This window comes from Lepisma saccharinum, chromosome 30 (assembly GCF_977018435.1).
Source record: "Lepisma saccharinum chromosome 30, izLepSacc3.1, whole genome shotgun sequence".
Taxonomy (NCBI): domain Eukaryota; kingdom Metazoa; phylum Arthropoda; class Insecta; order Zygentoma; family Lepismatidae; genus Lepisma; species Lepisma saccharinum.
In genome coordinates, this window is record NC_139258.1 from 30,350,532 (window position 1) to 30,370,803 (window position 20,272).

The 20,272-nt window shown below is 40.7% G+C and overlaps 1 protein-coding gene across 2 annotated transcripts in view; it reads right to left on the minus strand.

Moving 5' to 3' along the window:
- Positions 1-307: 307 nt before the first annotated feature.
- Positions 308-20,272, minus strand: part of LOC145981756 (uncharacterized) — a 242,044-nt gene continuing 222,079 nt past the window's right edge. For both annotated transcript variants that reach the window (XM_083115165.1, XM_083115164.1), the window contains one exon: positions 308-5,194. In XM_083115165.1, the coding sequence (XP_082971291.1) occupies positions 3,338-5,194 (1,857 nt within the window). In that variant the 3' untranslated portion in view covers positions 308-3,337. The remainder of the gene's footprint in view (positions 5,195-20,272) is intronic.

Here is a 20,272-nt window from a genome sequence, read left to right on the forward strand (position 1 = left end):
TTTCATTTAACTTTTGTCCTAGATATTCGCCATCCCTTTTTAGTTATATAATCTCTCTTTTCATGGCTAGTTAACTTTTAATTCTCCACTTTCATAGGAAAACCCATCTGTAGCATGGTGAGCACGTGTAGGAGTGCCTACTATACAGCAGATCATAATTGTGACACGTGTGTGAACTTACTCACTTAAGTTGAACTTGAAACCTGCTCCACTTAGAACACCCACACGTACATTTGCATAGAAATATCAAATCTTAACTGTATAGCTGAACTGATGAAAAGGAAAATCAGAAATAAACGAGGCGTGATACAAAGTAATGTTACTTTATTTGAAAACTTTCAAATTACATCGTTAGTATGTCATGCTTTTATGACCATCCTCACATTCGCTCAGCTGTTCACAGACAACATGCATGATGCTTCTTTGTTTCATTACTCTGAGAGGGAGAGAGGACGTAATAAAAACACACTTATGTACACAAACATATACATGCATCTGCAACAAACTCATTCGCACATGTTTTATTTACATATGGGACTGATCCCGGTGAAATGTTAAGTATTTCTTGTCGTTACACGTAACAGTAGAAGGCGTGTAACATGAGGATGCATTGGTAGAGGAGTCACACATCACAGAACAACAGATCTGCAACACAAGTCTATTTGAGACGCCTTCAAAAAAAAAAAATCATGTCTCTCTTCACCACACTGAAAAATAAATAACATGAGCAACCATATTTTATGTCGAGAATGCATTCCTGTCATTAGAAGTAGAGACATCTTAATACATTCTCTTTAGAAATTTGAGAGGGAGTTGTAAGAAACAAAAAGAATTGGAAGTCTAGTATCAGTGCCTTAACCTAAGTGAGTTTCTGGGGGACGTTATTTGACTCTGAAAGAGCAGTTTGAGGACTGAACAAGTTTATGCCAAAATAATGTGTGCCAAAATTGCTGTTTGTTGTACACCAACACAGTCTATTATATTTTTTCAATTTTTTACTACTGAAAGAAGTAACTTTCATGTAGCATTGAACGTTTTCGTAAACCTTGTTCCAAAACATCAAATCAATATTTTAACAATGTAAGCTAATTAATTGATTTTACACATTCAACTCGTATGAAACATATCATCCTGAAACTGCTCCTTTAGAAAATGATAATGTATGCATGTATTAAGACTAGGTACTATTGATTTGGTATTTTGTCTGTACGTACTGTGCAATATGAAAAGTACTACTACAATACACAAAGAAATACTTATGTAAGTGCATGTGTGTGTATGTGCAGGTTGTAGCTTGACAATTATGCTCAAATATTCCTTTCGACAGGCATAGAAAACAAATGATGCTTGAAAACTCGCTTACAAAACAGCAAATAAGCAATACAATAATCAAAGTTTCTGTGTTCTTGTTTGGTAGGAACAAGATAATGATAGTACCGGTTTCCTATGTCCGTGCAGTGGATATCTGTTCATAACTTTACAAGCATGGATACATGTGCATTTGGATGCAGCACATTACTGGCGAGAGCGGTGGCAGTGTCTATAAAATGGGAATGTGGATAGGATCAGAGCAACTGGAAAATCTAGAAGAATTGTTGAATATAGAAAAGTACATAAGTTGAGCACACACACATGCACACTCACATACAAAAAAAGAACCAACAGGCGAATTATGTATACATATAAGCACATATAAATACGTATAAATATATATTTTTTTAAATTTCCAAAATAAAAACGTTATACTAGACATGATCTTGAAGTTCTAAATGAGACTTGTTTGCAAATCCTAAGGCGGAACGAATAGACAAACAATTTCTTTATAGTTTACTTGCACACCATAGGTCATTTAATCACTTTCATCTATTCCGTAAAAATTGTTTGTATTCTTCCCCTCGAAATACTAACACTTCACAATAAATTGAGTGTCTGCTGTGTGAAGAAATGAAGTGACTTCCTGAATCCCGAAAATAATATTCGGGATTTCCTGTCGATAGTAAACCACCACAATAAAAATGAAGTATGTATCCCTGAAAGAATATCACTGAGCGGACGTCAATGATTAATGTAAAAATGAAATGTCGGCAAAGTACAGTCTTTTTTCTGGTACAGTTACACATTGAAAAACTAATATGTTTCATAATGCCGACGCCCACATTTTTTTCTTGCATCCATAAATAAAAACTACAAAAAAGTTGACGAGAAAACATCCAGAGGCAATTATTACCCATAAATAAACTTTCAGTTAGGTTGACTTGGAAGATTTGAAATATATCCGTACTGACACCTCATACATTTTCCGAACGTTATTCTTAATTTTTGCAGATCGGTATTTCCATATTTGGTATTATGGTTTCCCAATTTAGCTTTCTATGTATAGGCTAGTTATAAGTAATTGTTTTGGAAAGTCATTTTCTGCCAATGAGAATCATATGCCTAATAAACATGTAATTTTCATTGTCGACATTTCATGCATCATTAGCAATACAGTGGCTTCAAATCCAAGCTACGAAATGGCTTCTTCTTTACTTATTTTTTACTTTTAACTGGTTAGTAATGTCAAATATCTATGCTCTCATGACAATTTTAGTGTTGGAGACTCTTGCTGAACAAGGGTATTCCGCTGAGGAAGTAGCAATCCGCCGGAAAATGTAGAGAACATCAAACATGTTTCTTCCAAAAATGACAAGTTGAAATGCAATAAAATTACGTAGAAAACCCCATCCACTGTGTCTTGCAAGACTATTATTTGGAAAAACAAAACTACAAAACCCAAGTTCTTGGCGAGAATCTCGCGAGGAAAGAATTTCACTACTATACGACTACTCTCCGCTCACCACCTCAAGTTATTGTTGTCCTGAAAGGCTTTGGTGTCGCCTTGACCAGCAGGACATGTGTCAGAGTTCGCCTTGCAAGCAACGGTGGTTGGAACAACACCATGCTATTCTTGAGGATTTTGCATTTCGTCGACTGAAACAGAAATTCGCAGCATTTGCGTGTATGAGTTGATTATTTTGGCCAAAGAGAATTCCAGAGGGGCAAGGTGGACAAAATTCGTGTCTCGTTGCTAACATCTTCTGGGTAACAGGGTAGAATTTTCACGGTTGCCAATTGTTTGTTTCTAGAAGACCTGGGCACTAGAGAGCAGGAAATGTGTTGATCGTTACCAGAACGATTTGTCAACACTAACCTGGTTCGAAGTCCAACATATGTAAAGACCATAACCATTATATCTTTGGATTTCACCGGGTTGTTTTGTACTTGGAAAGCGAAACGTTTCCTTCCCTTGCCCCAATCGTTAGTGTTGAATCGCCAATTCCTGGACTATGTCGATTCTTTAGAAACGGGTTTTGTTCTTCTGTGAGAAAGCAGGGTTGTTGATTGTGGAAACCAACGACTTGTCCCCCGAGAATGGCCTCAACCGTACACAGAGGAAAGCAGAAAGAAGGCAGGAAATGATAAGGATGGCAAGAAGAACGACTAGTGTTGCGGCGAATCCGGGTGTCGTCATGCAGATCAACCCGGGGTCTTCGCTTTTGGCTGGGAACACCATGGTCGTGGTGTTGTCGCGAGTGTTCTCCAATGCGAAGGTCAGATCGCCTGTCGACACCACCCTGATGATCTTGTTGAGTCCGACTTCCTGCTCCGGGTCTTCGGGTTCGACGTCTTCTTCTTGCGCGACGGCCCTTCTGACTCTCCTCTCGTCGCGAGGGCGTCCGGCCTGCTGGTAGGCGTCCAGTGGCGGTCCGTAGGCTTCCTTGAGATGGCTGTCGAGATGGATGATGGGGTCCGAACATTGTTCCGGGCATTGGTACCTGCAGATCTGTATGGTGCATTGGAAGTGGACCTCCATGGAATCAGGGAACTTGAAGGCTTGGAAGTGAGCGTACGAGAGTACAGACGCGCTCGCACCAAAGTTTTTGATCTTGGTGAACCTGGACATCAACTTGGGCCTCGTCACGCACCCCTTCTGGTCCACCAGCTGTATGGGAGCTCGCTTCCCGTCGTGAGCCATGCAGTTCCTCACCAGCATGTCGAACTTGTTGTCGTCGTCCTTGATGGCCAGCACCATGGTCATCGTCTGCCCGATCTTCACGAGGCCGGAGACCTCCGAAGCCCAAGGGCCCTTGCCTACTTGGATCTGCATCCAGCAGCCGACGTTGTCGCCGGCGAAATCCGCGCGGACAACGTCGAGCATGTCCACCGGGAAGGGCCTAAAGGTCACGGACTTCTCGTATTGGTCGTGCCATGTGCAGCGGAGCTTCCTCGCCTGATCCCAAACCTCCTGCACCTGAGGGTCGTACTGGATCACGATGATGTTCTCGAAGTACGTGCCCGAGCCGGAATCTGCCCCGTAGCCATAGAGACCGTTCTCCGTGTTGCCTGTGGTCCCGCACGAGTGTATGCTGATGTCGAAGTTCGCCGAGGTTCTACCAAGTCCGGCAGGAAGATGCACGCAGTTGACGTTGCTGTAGTGGCCCTTGCTGAAGATGATGCCGTAGAACGGTTTGTCGAAACCCACGTAGACCTTCATCAGGTTCTTCTCGCACTTGACATCCAGAGAGATGATCTTGGGCATATCGGGCATGGGGGCTGGCCACGGGTCGCCGGCTCCCAAGGATCCAAGGCTGAAACCTGGAACCGGGCCTGTGGGTCCCGAGGGAGGGAGGATGTTGAAATCGCCTCCGTCGTGGGGAAGATGGAGCTTGTCGTGTATGAGAGGTGGGGCGTCGTACACGTGAGCGATATGCTGGGTACCCTGCGCCTTCAAGTTCTCTCCGGCTCCATCCCTCGGAGGTGGTTGGTGGTGAGGTTTGCCGTCACGTGGCGGAGGAGGTGGAGGACCGTGGTAATGGTCGTGACCGTGATCGAACACGGGACCTGGAGGTTTCCCGTGAGGGCCGAATCCTGGCGGTTTTCCGTGGACGTGCGGGGGCAAAACCAAGGGTCCATTGTTCCTCACTGGGATTGCCAGCGGGTGTCCGGAATGGCGAGGCGGTGGCGGTACATAATCCGGTCCAGAGCCCTTGTAGTGGTCGGGGTGCTTTCCTCCCTCTTTGTCCACTGTTTCAAGGGCTAGTTGATCTGGCAGAGGGCTTCCTTCGGTGTCTTCCCTATCTTGGGCCGCATGCTGCTCCTCCACCTGGGCTGGGACGGCCTCCACGACATCTACTTGTTCTTCCCCGCCAACCAGCTGAAACGAAAAGAAGAATACATTTAGACTGACAAAATAAGAGTACTTAATATTTTCAATTCTAAATACGATATCATCAGCAAAATATAAGGGTAACATTGAAAAGTGGTAACACATAAGAAAAAAAATGTTCATATGACAGGGTGTGCATAAAGTCTCGTGACCATTTTATTAAATCATTATGTTACAATCATACGACATTGAACAGTGAAGTATTTCTGTTTTTCATTTGTAGAGTTTGGAGGAACTTGCTAAAGAGGACAAGGTCCAACGTGTCCTATGTAGGGGTTTATCTAGATTTCCCGATTTCCACCAGGCTCACAAAATAAACATAAATTAGACTTCTGTGAAAAAATGTGAGCGGTGTTTGACGCTGGACCTCTGATATGGTGATACCGGTAAAATGGCAAATATCCTCCAAACAAAGATGAGCCAAATTAAAGAAAGATAAACATTCCGAGAGGCAATGTAATGATTTATTGAAATAGTAACATTATACACACATCCTGTTAACAAAGTATTGGAAATTGATACCTACTATTAACAGTTTTATTAAATTACATATGTCTAATATTTGGTACTGTATAAGCATTCAGTTATGATAATGCAATTCCAAAATTATGCAGCAGTCGTGTGGCAAGGACTGATTTTCTAGCCTGTGCTATATTTTACCATGTTATCATTTTTTCAAATATTCTTTAATATTTTTGTTTTACAAAAAACGGAGGCTATGAGACATTTGTCACAATCCGTTGGCATTGATTGTGGTCATACACTATACTTTTATAGACCTTTAAATTTAACCATTATGCATTTCTAATTATTATATTATATTTAACATTTGTTATAGATATTGGTCACCTCGGTGGCCGAACACGTTGAGTAGTTGACTCATGTTTCACTAAAGAAGGTTCTGGATTTTGTCCCTGCCTGCACAGGAATGTTCCTTTGTAAATTCCTCTCTACCGATTCTATCTAAACATCCTTCAACCTCATCGTCGCGATTAGCCAAGAACGGAAGAAAGGCGACCCAAAATAAGAAGGAAGTAGCATTATGTATATTGCATGGGGTATAAGCAGGTCGCAGCTATTAAAGTGAAAGTCAGCTGGACAGAAAGACAAATGGACCAATTGTGACAATTTATTAATTGTCAATATTTCTAACTGCTTCTTTGCATGAAAAGTTCCTGTGTGCAAAAGTTTTATAATCGTAAACAGAAGAAATAATTCGAATTGTAAATCTGAGGAAATAAGGACCTTGAATGTTCTCACACAGAATGCTCAATTAACTTATGAAATGTTCATCACACAAACAATATATTATTAAAAATGTTGAAACTTAAAAATTGGGCCCCTTATAAGGGGGGCCAAGTGAAGTTTGGAGGGGGAGTTCGGCGCTCCTGTTTCTAAGTTCACTTCACCAGTATAAAAAAAATCCAGTATCGAAAGTTTCTGAAACGGTACCATAGAGGACCCTTTTCTTTTCAAAACTACACTAGTTAGTGCCCTAAACCTCACCACTAATTCCTCTGTACACCCAACGGCGAAAGAAACAGCAGGAGAATTTTCCACCACCATTTTCATTTGGTCTGAATTACACAATGTGATGACAATGAATTGAAATGAAGACGTCAATACGCAGAGAACAATGCCTGCTTCGAACCAACATAGTATCATTCCTTAAAACAATACAGGATGTAGAATAAAAAAAGTAGTGAAAATAACGGTGGCCAATTTGCTTACCATTATCTTTGCCGTTGACTGTACATGGCATGTTTATCGTAAATACGATGGCATTTGCATATCTAACACCAAATGTCAAGCTTTCCCGTTAAAAGTGGTTGATTTATTACACTGTATATAAAGTTAATGTTGCATGCTGCATATTGTTCCTGATTATCTTACATAAAATCAAACACCTGCGACAAGGAGCTTACATTCAGGTCGACAAAGAGATAACACGAAGATAGAGCAAACGTGGAGCAAAAGTATCAAGCAAGACACTGTTATGAACTGGTTCGGTTCTAGAGCTTACTTTTCTCACCGCTAGACGACAGCACAGTCATCGTCTCGTGCAACATAACTTCCTCAGTCAAAAACATGACGACGAAAGCATTTTTCCATGTTTATAATTGATTTGTCTAGTTTCTTTTTCTCCACTGCTGATGCTTTGACCTGTCACCTAACGGTATTTTTTCCTTCTTGGTTTTCAGGGAAAAGACATTCCAGCAAGAAGTAATAAAAATCATTTTGTAGGCAAGGTAGAGTTAACATCATGTACCGGTCGGAAAGAGATTTAAGCTATCTGTCCTTCATTGGTTGTAAAACTCGTGACTTGTTCCTTCATGTGATTAAGTTGAGTTTTTCTTCTTGTTTTTAAAACAACTTCTCAAGTTTTCAGAATGAACTAAATGGGTGGAGAAAACACAAATTACTTACAAGATGTTGTCAAATTTTTAATACGTAAACTAGAAATGAAATCAACACCTTGAAAAGCAATTTTACAAATGTTGCTATCTGCCCTCATTTAAGCTGTTATTTTATTGTAGTCATTTTCTTGACTGTAGAAAGCAGTAAGGCTTCTTGTTCCTTTGATTCATCTTTGTTTTCAATTTGATCCTTTGTGTTCTACTATTAAAATGTACCACTGTATACTGTGGGATTCATTTTGTGCGTATTCTGTTCAGAGAATACATGAGGTTGGACAAAATACTATTTTCGACTGTTATCGATTTCCATAATCATGGCTACGAACATTCTCACTCATTCTGTCTTTCTTCCTATGCCTCTCTCTCTCTCCCTTTCTCTCCCCTTATCTTTCCATCGCTATATCTTTTACGTTTTTCTCTTTCGTTCTTTCTGTTTTTCTCTCTGTGTATTTTCTTTCTCTCCCTTTCTTTCCAACTTTCTGTTTCCCCCTTTCTATGTTTCTTTTTTCTATTTCTTTCTAACTTTCTTTTTTCCCTTATATTTATTATCCTTTTCTCTATTTATTTATTTCTGTCTCTCTCTTTTTATCTAACTTGCTTTTTCTTTCTTTCTGTTTCTACCATTATATCACTTTTCTTTTTCTCTCTTTCCTTATTTTCGTTTCCCCCTTTCTATCTATTTTCCTTTTTCTCTCTTTCCTTATTTTAGTTTCCCCCTTTCTATCTATTTTCCTTTTTCTCTCTTCCTTTCTAACCTTTTGTTTCTCCCTTTCTACTATTTTTCTCCTTTCTCTTTCTAACTTTATTATTTCTTCCTTTCTATCTATTTTTCTTTTTCTCTCTTTCTTTCTAACTTTCAGCCGCCCTTCAATCTAGTTTTCTTTTTCTATTTCTTTCTAACTTTTTGTTTCTCCTTTTTATTTTTATTTCGCTCTCTCTCTCTCTCTCTCTTTCCATCACTTTCTATTTCTGTCTCTCTTTCTCTATCTCTTTCTCTGTGCACTTGCATTTCCATCAACGATTTCTCATGTATGTCGTTTGGCTGGCTAGGAGGATAGACGTAAGTCGTCTCACACGGTACTTCATAATCGTGAGAGGGAGTTCTTGTCTTCAGGCCAGGGGAACGGAACGAAGTAGAAACCGCCCTTAAAAACTATCCTGAAGATCATTCAACTACCAATCAGAACTGAGGAGCACACTAGATTATCGACTGTTTATTTTCGGTACCAATGTTTTTTTTAGATCCGACTCCATGTAAGATTGAGAGGGAAATATTTTTATCGGACATTGTATTTGCATTTTTTATTTTGCGTCGCATTTCTGCCATTTCTGGCTAATCGCGATGATGAGGATCGTTTATGATTAGATGAAATTCATGAATGGACACTTGCAAAAATCGGCTATGCCCAGGACGAGACTCGAACCAGGAAACTTCATTGGTGAGGTCGAAACCGACCATTTAATGAGCTTGGCAATCGATGCGATTGTTTTATGTAAACAGCTTTCACAAAACGTAGAGGACATCAATGATTTATAGTTGCCACTGTAATTTATTTTTCTCCAGGGAAACAATAAAATTTTTAGTATACGCTACTGACAAAGCGTGCGACTGATCAAGACCACTGACTTACGTAGTGTGAGGACATCAACACAAAATACAAAATCATGCAGTCTCCGTAGCATATAAAGCTTTTAGCATGCTTTTCAATAAAAAAAAAGTATGACACTGGCAACCGTGAATTGTGACACATGACTGCATACATACAGGATAAAAATGTATTTTCGAGGGCTTGTAACTTCGAAACGAGACTCTGACGAGCAAAATGTTCCGTAGAAAGTTGTTGTACTTGATATCCTCTATACAAGTCTCTACGCAAGTAGTGACGCGAGACGGCTCCACCGAATGAGCACGTGAGAGGGAATGGGATTGCGTGGAGGGGGAAACAACTGCAGTTACCAGCCTTCGCAGCAGCGTGTACTGCTTCGCTCTGTCCACTCGACCCCCTCCTTTCCCTATGCGCGGCTTTGCTCCAGAGATAACCGGGACAGAATATCTTGTTGTTAAAGTATTTTGTATTTTGGTCTCGTACGACAACACCCTGTATATATGCACAGGGTGATTCAAAAAAATCTTGACACTTTCACAACGTATTGAGCATGAATAGAAAGGTAAACTCTCAAAGTTTAATTTCACCTAATTTCGTTTCATTTTAGCAAAAATGACGACGCATGTATAAAAATTAGTTTCTTTGTGAGTTCTGCGAGACAAACTCCGCCCGTGGTTCAAAGGAGGGGCCACAGGCGACGAGGTATGAACTGGTGTTCTACTAAATTGAGGTTAACTTCTCTCGCTCAACTAACTCGCTAAATGCACGCTAATGTAATTAATGATATAACAATGCAAATGTAACCTGCAATAACTTCGCAGCATAACTGTTCCTTAAGTGGCAATGCGGAGATTGAAAAATTCCCTCTCATTCATTACACCAGCGAAGCATAACGAACATATGTATTACAGCGACGAATCCTCATCACGTAGACCGAGTAACGGATCTCTCCCAACAGAGGGCAGGTCAGTCGGCCAGCGGCACAGGCATAGATTCGAGCAAGTGTACGTGAGAATTGAGAATATCTATCCTTTCGGAATCCTTCCCTTTATAGAATGTCGCAGGAAATGATGGATTACGTGTTAGAAGGAAGCACGATAAAGAAACGCGTTTAGCACGGCCTGCCGTGTGTCAGTGGCGGGTGACTCAAACGTTGTGTATTGTGCCTCCACTGGGTAACGAACCTGGGACCCCTTGATTACAAGACGACAGATATGTGCGCTTACTGGTGATTCATGTTTTTGGCAGGAAGCAGATAGAACAACTCTTATAACTAGGGGGCGGAAGTTGATGAAATGTCATCTTTTTCTGACATCTCGGACACGATGCCCATTAAATATACACAATATTACACTTCGTCTAGAACCCAAAGAAGGTAATTTTAAAGTGTTTTTCTTTTTTTTTTTTAATTTTTTGCCAATTTTCAGGTTTTAGGTCATTTCCCCCGATTTTCGGCATTTCCCCGTCATTTTTCGCAATATTCGGTGCATTGTTTCCTCATATTTTGTCACTTCTTTCATTTTGGTAATATCCTTGAGTCTTTTCACCAAGGTGAACATAGGCCTATATATATCTCGCAGGATTGCAATTTACGAGCAAAACAAATGCTGAACTGGTGACAGTCTTTGTTGTGTCGGGGGAAACTATTAGGTGTCCGTCTGGGGCAAACTCAGATTTAAGATAAGATTTTTCCATTGGAAATCATCGTTGCATATTTTAATTGAATGTGCATTTTGTATCATTTGGTGCCTTTCCTTTTTTTGAAAGCAAGATTGCATTTTGTTTAGTTTCCTTTTTATTCCAATTTTTAACCTGAAACTAACAAATTTAATGGCCATTTTTTGCATATTTTACGTCATTTTCCTTCATTTTTTTAGGGCATTCTATAGGTTATATAACTATATTTTTTTAAGTCATCAACTTCCGCTCCCTACTTATAACACAAGTTGGTACTCGTTATGCAATATAAATATGATTGTCTACATGCTAAAGATATGTGCGTCAATAAGCGAGACGTTACGGGACGAAAATGCCGGCATCTGCGCCATGTCACACTCTATCTCGGGCCAATGCCAAAACGAACTCACTGTATTTCACAGACTATAATTCATACTCCAATTGCAGTACAAAAACATCAAAGACTAGGATATACACATAGTCAATTTAAATGGATCTTAAAATTACTTTTTTCCTCCTTTACTCGCTGCGATGACAATTAACAATGACTAAATGAAATAAATAAAAGGGCAAGCACATTTGGACAACGCCAGGATCTAGTTGGAAACCAGTGGCGTATACTGAGTCCAATGTCTGGGCTATCTCACTATGTCACGTGGTCCTGGGCTATGAATAGAAATAAATTTACCAACTCCTAAGAAATCAGGTTGCCAACTCCTAAGAAATCAAGTGCCAACTCCTAAGAAATCAAAGTGCCAACTCCTAAGAAATCAGGTTGCCAACTCCTAAGAAATCAGACTGCCAACTCATAGGAAATCAGGTTGCCAACTCATAGGAAATCAGGGTGCCAACTCATAGGAAATCAGGGTGCCAACTCATAGGAAATCAGGGTGCCAACTCATAGGAAATCAGGTTGCCAACTCATAGGAAATCGGGTTGCCAACTCATAGGAAATCGGGTTGCCAACTCATAGGAAATCAGGTTGCCAACTCATAGGAAATCAGGTTGCCAACTCATAGGAAATCAGGGTGCCAACTCATAGGAAATCAGGGTGCCAGCTCCAGAATCAGAACGATCATCTCACTGATATGAATAATATTATTTACAATTTGTCTTCGCAGATAGCCTAGCTAGCCTAGAATATACGCTCCTGTTGGAAACAGGCTCGGCGAGGCTAGTGCATGATTCGTGTATGTACAGTCACCGGCAATAAAAATGGAACCCCAAGATCCCGAAATACACTTCACTGTCACGCGTCATTTGAGTTGCTTCCTATTGAAGTACGCTCATCCCCGTAGAGTTATACAACTCACAAAAGCACCGAAGTCTGTATTTCTAGGTGTCCCATTTTCATTGCCGGTGACTGTACCTACAGAACCCGAAATGTGTCAAGTGACGCAAATATGTTGACCCTAGTAACACATTAAAGTGCATGAACTACTAATGATGTACTTTTGGTGCATCAAATTCCAAAAAGAAATGCATCAAAAGACACTTTTATTACCCTCTGTTCCGTGTGGTGCATTAAAATGCATCAGCTGAGAAGATCGGCAAATGTATACTTTAAACCATGTCAATCGATGCATCAAAAGTGTATTAACCTTGGTGTGATGCATTTACAGTGCAAACACACTTTTACCGTAAGCTTATCTTAGCATAATACTCGTCCATGCTACTACAGACAATGTAATTGTTATATTCGCTTCATGCATCAGCATATCAAAAACTTAACCATAAAATTACCGCATGTGCATTTTACCGTGCCATGATGGCACATAGGGTGTGTTGAAGCTATTTGATCCGGCCACCATTATCTCAACAAGGTTGTCCCCCAGGTTCTCCTTTACAAGAGGATTAGTGAACCCCCAGAGCAGCTTCATGCAGGACCACTGTTGGAAATATTCCCTCCGAGATGATCACCCATCCAAGGGATGGAACCTATGTCTTCTGCGTGGCAATCAGGCGAAAACTTAACTAACTAACTAACTCTCTAGCCATCTTAAACCCGAAGGTCCATGGCTGCAGCAACACAGGCCTTCCATCTATCCCTGAGCAAGAACTATATACTCTTTTCCATCCCTAAAGATTTCCCTTAGGTCCATCTCAACGTTGTCCCTTCATCTTCGTCTTGGCCTTCCTACAGGTCTCTTACCATCAGGTTTCCCAACAAGAATCCTGTAAACTCCTCTTTCCTCTCCCATTCGTGCCACATGGCCTGCCCACCTAAGTCTTCTTGATTTAATTATTCTAATAATATCTGGACATGAATACAAATAATGTAGTTCTAAATTATGTAACATTCTCCACTCACCTGTCTCCTCATCCCTTTTAGGTCCAAATATTTTCCTAAGGATCTTATTTTCAAATACTCTCAATTTATGTTCCTCTTTCAATGTAAGGGACCAAGTTTCACATCCATACAATACTACAGGCAAAATTACTGTTTTGTATATTTCAACTTTTAGTTTCTTAGATATTAAACGAGAAGACAAAAGTTTATGAAGAGAGAAGTAACATGCATTTCCTGAATTAAGCCTACTTTTTATTTCCTCTTTAATATAATTTTCATTTGTTAATATTACTCCTAAGTACTTGAATTTGGAAACTGGTTCAAACGAGTTGTTATCAATAATTAGAAGTTGATTATTACATGTCACTTGGTTTCTGCCTGTAAGCATATATTTAGTTTTCTCTTTGTTAACTTCCAAACCTATCTCTTTAGCAGTTTTGATATTATAAACTATTATGTATTTGTATTTTTGTTATTTAGTACCTCGTTTCTGCCGCCTTTTACTGATCATGGCGGTGAGGATGAACAATGGATACTCAAAAAGAACACACGGGCCAAGCCTGCGATTTGAGTCCGGGAACTTCTGTTGTTCAAAATCGACCACTTAACGCACTCAGTCACCGAGCCGTTTATAAATTATATTATGCAAACTAGATGAAAGCATACGCCATATAGAACTGCAAGTTTTTTTCTGAATTATTAATTTCAAGCACCAAATAGCATGTTCACAATATTAAGTGACCATCAAGGACTATGAAATACACTGTATATTGTTGTTTCGTATGTATTTCCGTCTAATCGAACGTTTCATAGGTGTAACGTATTTTACTGCATTTATGTTCTGTAATTCAGAATTTCCATTTTGTATTATTATTATTATTAATTCCTAATTCTGTACTAAAGCTTCCAGAGTGTCATCAGCACTTTAAATCAAAATAAATAAATAAACAACTATCCTAGAGTTTTATGTGAGTTTTTACATTTTCCTGGCTTAACAGGGACGACGAAGCCTCTTATTTATTTTTGTTTTCATATTTTACGCCGAATAATTATATCATCAGGTTTATTGCGACAATGGGAAGACGTAACGATGGAAAATATAATAATTATCCATTACTTAGCCGGATATCGAACCCATGATCTCTTTTTGCCTCCCTGATGGCTCAGTGGTAGTGTCGTCGCTTTGTAATCAAGGGGTCCCGGGTTCGATTCCCGGTGGAGGCACATAGTGGTTCGGATTCCACTTTAAGAACATTAGGTCCAGTCACGATTAGCCTTACTGTGCATAAAGTGGACTTAAAACACCAACTGTGACTGAAATGAAATTATATGTGAAATATATACGTTTCAGGTGAACCATCATTTTCCAAGGTATGGCTGTGCCCCCCCCCCCCCTTAACCCTCCTTCCGGACGTCCATGGATATTGATATTCCCATGTAAGGAAACAACTTCGGTTTTGCCCCGTCCACCTCAGAAAGTTTTCTGTGGGGCTCATCGTACATATTTGTTCACATAGAGCAAATCCTGGATCCGTCACCGATATCACCTAAACCCTTGAAACCACTTATGCAAGGGCTGCATGTGTCCTTCTTCTTTTACTTCAGAAAGGAGGATGTAACTTCCTTTGGGACCCAGCAGAGCTTCCTGCCAAGAAAACAACTGTGTCAGCAATCCGCAAGAGGGAGTTGCTGACCACGATTCAACCAAGAAAGAGCTGAGGGAACGGGAGGACTCGGTACAGAATATAAAAAAATGCATTAAAATATGCAAAAGAGGGTTGGCAGAACTTCCTATTGTGCAAAACAGCTCCTTCGCATGACACACCGTTATTAATTATGTTTATAGACTTTGCATAATGTTTCAGCTCTTTTGTGTTTCTCGAATCGTGAAGTTTTCCCTGCGACGTATGGGAACGATAACAGCAAGGAAATAATGTACCGTTGGTTTCTTTCGGATGGGGTGATCCTTCCAGCCCTTTGGATATCTTCATTCCTGTGCCCTATCATTTGATAAGGTATTGGAACGTATCATTCCCCTTATTGTCAGCGATGTAGGACAGAAAATTTGACATAATTCGTTCTGTTTTGTCGCTGGGCAATTCTCTGAGTGGAAAATGCTATGTGGGGTCACGTAGCAGGGCCTACTGGAGGATTTGAGATTCGGGTGACGTCAGAGATTTCGAGATTCGGACACTTGTGTAGCCAGACGTTCGGCTCAAGAACTTACTTTTCTTTAATTTATTTTCCAAGTCCAGGAAGGCTGGTATGGCATTAGAAGCGCTTGTAAGAGAACAGGGAGGGCTCCAATGTCCTCATGAAGTTTCACGAGTTACAAAAGAAAAGAGGGGGCAGTGGCGTACCCAGGAATTTCGAAAGAGGGTACATATACTTTTTTTTAGTGACAATCCCTCATTTCGACATGTTTCCCCTGTCTATGACATATTTCTTTTAGGAACACTGAACTAAAGGGGAGGGTATGACCCCACCAACTCCCCTTGCGCACGCCACTGAGAAGGGTATATACGCTCCCGAGGGTGAGCAAATAACAGAAAATGACATCGATAATAATTTTCCTCTATGTATCATACGATTAACTCTAAACTCCGTGCATAACAGTCCCTTGAGGCCTATCCGATGTCGCCTTGTAATGAAGGAGTCCCGGTGGAGGCACATAGTGGTTCGCATCCCACTTTAAACTGTAGGTCCAGTCCCAGTTAGTCAATCAATCAATAAAAAAAACAGTCCTTTGAGGACCAGCAGCTGCTGGTCCATCTTTTCACTGGATGGCAAGTGGACAGCGCACATTATGTGAATATGAATAACCAAACTTAAGATTAATAATTAGGTATGTTATTCCAGATATAAATATTAATTGTGCAACTTTGACACCTAGGCAGTAGACGCCACTGTAGTTTATGTCTATACTGGCTTCTCAAATTAACAATTGTAGTACGTATTAAATTGATAGCATAAAGCCGAATCTAACGAAAGCAGGTGGACTTTCAACAGCTCCTTACGCCATAGGAGAGCAACAATAGTTACACTGTGACAAGGTGCTTCACCAGTTGATAGAGTGACAGGAGTTTCCAGCCATGCAAGATAACGTCACTCATGATTGATGGAGATGCTAATCTCGTCACAAACACACTCCTTTCTCGGTTGAATGGGGCTCTACTTTACGGCTTCATCAATGCTCCTGGGATTTTAACCGGAGGCCCAAGGCTTATCAAGGTCCGTGAGTGGAATGGACTATTATTGCCCTCGGAACCAATGAGGATGAGGACAATGCAAATCAACAGCAACTTGATTGAAACGAGCCTTAGATTTATCTGCAGAGGTGGAAACATTTGACGACAATGGCTGCCAGTTTGTTAACGAGTCTAAATTGTGGGCTGTACCGTACCTGTCAACGTGTGGTCAAACGGTACATGTTAATCTAATTTATTTGTTAGTTTCATCGCAGGGCATAGAATCAACACATTGCTAAATGCAGGGTAATTCAAAATGAATTGTACAAAAATAAATCATACCTGTGACTGCTGTAATGAATTTAATTCACAATGATCGATATAACATGATAGTTTACCTCTCCAGGTTTCATCTGGCAACACTGAAACAAAACAAGCTCGTCATCTAAAATGGTAGTTTGTGTAGCAAGTAATTTGATGAGTTGACCTTTCATGTTATATCGATAATTGTGGATTACGTTAATTGCGCCAGTCATAGGTATGGTTTCTTTTTGTACCATTGTACCCTGTATATGGAATAAAAAATAGGGTAGATCTGTGTGTGTGTGTGTGTGTGTGTGTGTGTGTATAAAATCAATATACACAAAATTGAATTCATATGATTTACGAATATATCCATGTTTGTTAAATCGACGGATTACACATCTTATTAAAACACATCTGCAAATGTGCAAAAACAATGAATTTGTACAGTTACTCTTTGCAAGTAAATCTAATTGCAGGGGAAGGGGCATCTACCAGACTACCCGTACGCCGTAACAGCAAGTGTCAGGAACAAACGAAGCCCTCACCAAAATGGCGGAGCCTCGCTCTCTGGCGTCACGCGAAACAAACCTTTAAACGGCGTTTGGCCAAATCTGTCACCTTTCCCGCGCTCAAGATGGCTCGACAGTTCATCTGCCAATAGGAAACGAGGAAAATGTTGTCTGGAGAGCCAAGAGGATCGATTGGAAACTAGAGAAAGGGCGCTTACACACATGGTTTTACCACTTCGTAGTTTAACTCTTAATTTTTTTAGGTCATTAAGGAAGTTCATTTGGCACAATTATCGTAGCAGTGGTTGGTATACTGCACGTACATTTGTTCATTCCAAACAGAGACAAAGTCACATAGTTTCTGCTACAACACTAGGGAACGGCAACATGTTAGACCAAGCGTTTGGCGGTTGTACTGTACAACTGAGGATGATCAAAGGAACTACTTAAAAGTTTGCGTTTTGGTTATAAATCCACTTTATGCACAGAAAGGCTAATCGGGACCTACAGTTTAAAATGGGATCCAAACCACTATATGGCTCCACGGGACCCCTTGATTACAAGGCGTCGACGTTACCACTACGCCAACGGGAAGGCCAGAACTACAGTTGTTCACTACACATTCTCGATTTTGACCATAGTAGAGGTTGGGGCTTCCCCGATGGCGCAGTTGTAGTGTCGTCGCCTTGTAATGAAGGGGTCCCGGGTTCGAAACCCGGTGGAGGCACATAGTGGTTCGGATCTTACTCTAAACTGTAGGTCCAGTCCCCATTAGCCTTACTGTGCATAAAGTGGACTTAAAACACCAAATCAACCAACCAACCAACCATAGTGGAAGTTGCTCCCAGATACCCACTAAATAGAGGCTGGGTGGGCCTCAGAGAATTTGCAAGCCAAAATTTAGAGGTGTGGGCTAGAGGTCTGCATGGGCTCGGGCCAGGCCCTCGGGCCTAGGCCCGGCCCGGCCCGCGGGCCGGACTCGGGCCATAAATAACCAGAACTTCTCTGGCTCGGGTCGGGCCCGGGCCTCGTGGCTATTTTGTTAGCGAATATTGTCATCGAAAAATAACTTTTAATTATTGAAATTATGGTTTACTTCGAGAATGAGAATAGGAGCACGAAGTACAACAGTGCCCATTTTTTTTTCAAATGCTGAATTGGAAAGTAATTTTAATTATGTTTTCGGGCTCGGACCGGGCTCATGTTTACTTATTATCGGACTCGGGTCGGGTTCGGGTTTCATTTCCTCGGGCCGGGCCGGACTCGGGCCTTACAATTTAGGCCCGTGCAGACCTCTAGTGTGGGCAGAGGACCTTATGGGTAATATACGTTTTATTGATTGATTGATTTGGTTTATTTTACTTCGCATTTCTGCCACACCCATGTCGGTAACTTATTCACACCCACAGGCACAGCCATGCAAACTAGTGATCGCCACTCTTTTTCGAAAAATTCAAAATAGAAATATCATTTTTTCGAAAACGTAAAATAAAGTACGAAATTATTTTTTTTTAAAAAAATCCTTTTCGAAAATCAAAAAACAATTTTTCGGTCATTCCTAATGCAAACGGGTTTCAAAACTTGTAAGGTGTCATCGTCTATAAAATAAAACACACTTGTGGAAACATAGTTGCCAGTAATGGTCGGACAGCCATTGTAGGAACAAGCATACAAAATTCCCCGAGGCGATACCATTCAATTCGTATGTCGAAGGTACATCTGTTCGTGTTGTCGGAGCGGATAACCTCCTTGGGCACGATGTGGCTGCCGATGCCGCAGAGGTCAATCGGTTCCTCCACAAAACAATTCCGCCGGCATCCGGGCTGCTTTGCGGGGGCGGGCCTGCCCTGTCTTCCCGTCCCGGCCATGAATATGGATGAGTCCGTGGGATTCTCGGAAGGCAGCCCTTTTCTTTGATCCAGGAACTGGACGGTCCTTCCGTCGAAAAACACAGGTGAATCATTTGCATATCTCTACCGGTTGGTTCCTTCAGGGTTGCTAGCTTCTTCATTGAAGCTTCACTCTCCAAGCCTCCCATGTGTCCCTATGCATGTCCATGTGTAAAAGCGTTTGTATTCCACGTCTCATATTTTTGCAGATGGGAAGGTACGGTGTTTATTTACTATCCTAATTTCCAAACGCAAGCTTTTATCACACTCAACCAGTATTGAATTTTCATTTTTATTAATTTGATTTCTGTAGGTTTTTTGCACCTTTTGGCTGATCGCGACGATTGATTGATTGATTGATTTGGTGTTTTATGTTCACTTTATGCACAGAAAGGCTAATCGGGACTGGGCCTACAGTTTTAAGTGGGATCCGAACCACTATGTGCCTCCACCTGGTATCGAACCCGGGACCCCTTGATTACAAGGCGAGGACGCTACCACTGCGACATCAGGGAGGCCCTCATCGCAACGATAAAAATAAATTGAGATAAGATGAAATTGAAGAAGGGGGGCACTCACAAAGTTTCGTGCGTGGCATTTTTACCAAGAACCCTTAACAGAAAATTCGAGACTATGGCAGAGTCTCGTCCTGTATCAAGTTGTAAGTAAGTGCCTGTCTGTCCACCTCGTTCTCTTCTCGGTATATATATATATATATATATATATATATATATATATATATATATATATATATATATATATATATAAACTATAAGCAACTTATGATTCTTACTTAAACTGTAGGTCCAGTTCTGATCGGCCTATCTTGGCATAAATCAAGCTTAAACTAAGAAACACGTCAACTTTCAAACTTCTTGCAGCGTATGTAGGCACACAACTTATCTTAACCATTTCCTTTTGATGCCTCTTTTCGACTTTATGAACTCTTTTCAGCATTACATTCCTCAATATAAAGAAACGTTAATTCCGAATGTTAGCTATCTCTTTAACTAACTCTGCAGTTGCAATGGATAAAATGCATGACCTGTTTATAAGTAATCATGTATATATATCAACTTGGTATGTCAGAAGAACCCACACGGTGAAGTAATTTTGGTTTTCAACATGATGCTCACCGGTCTCATTCTTATGTAATTTTTTAAGACATCGTCTCGGTTCCATC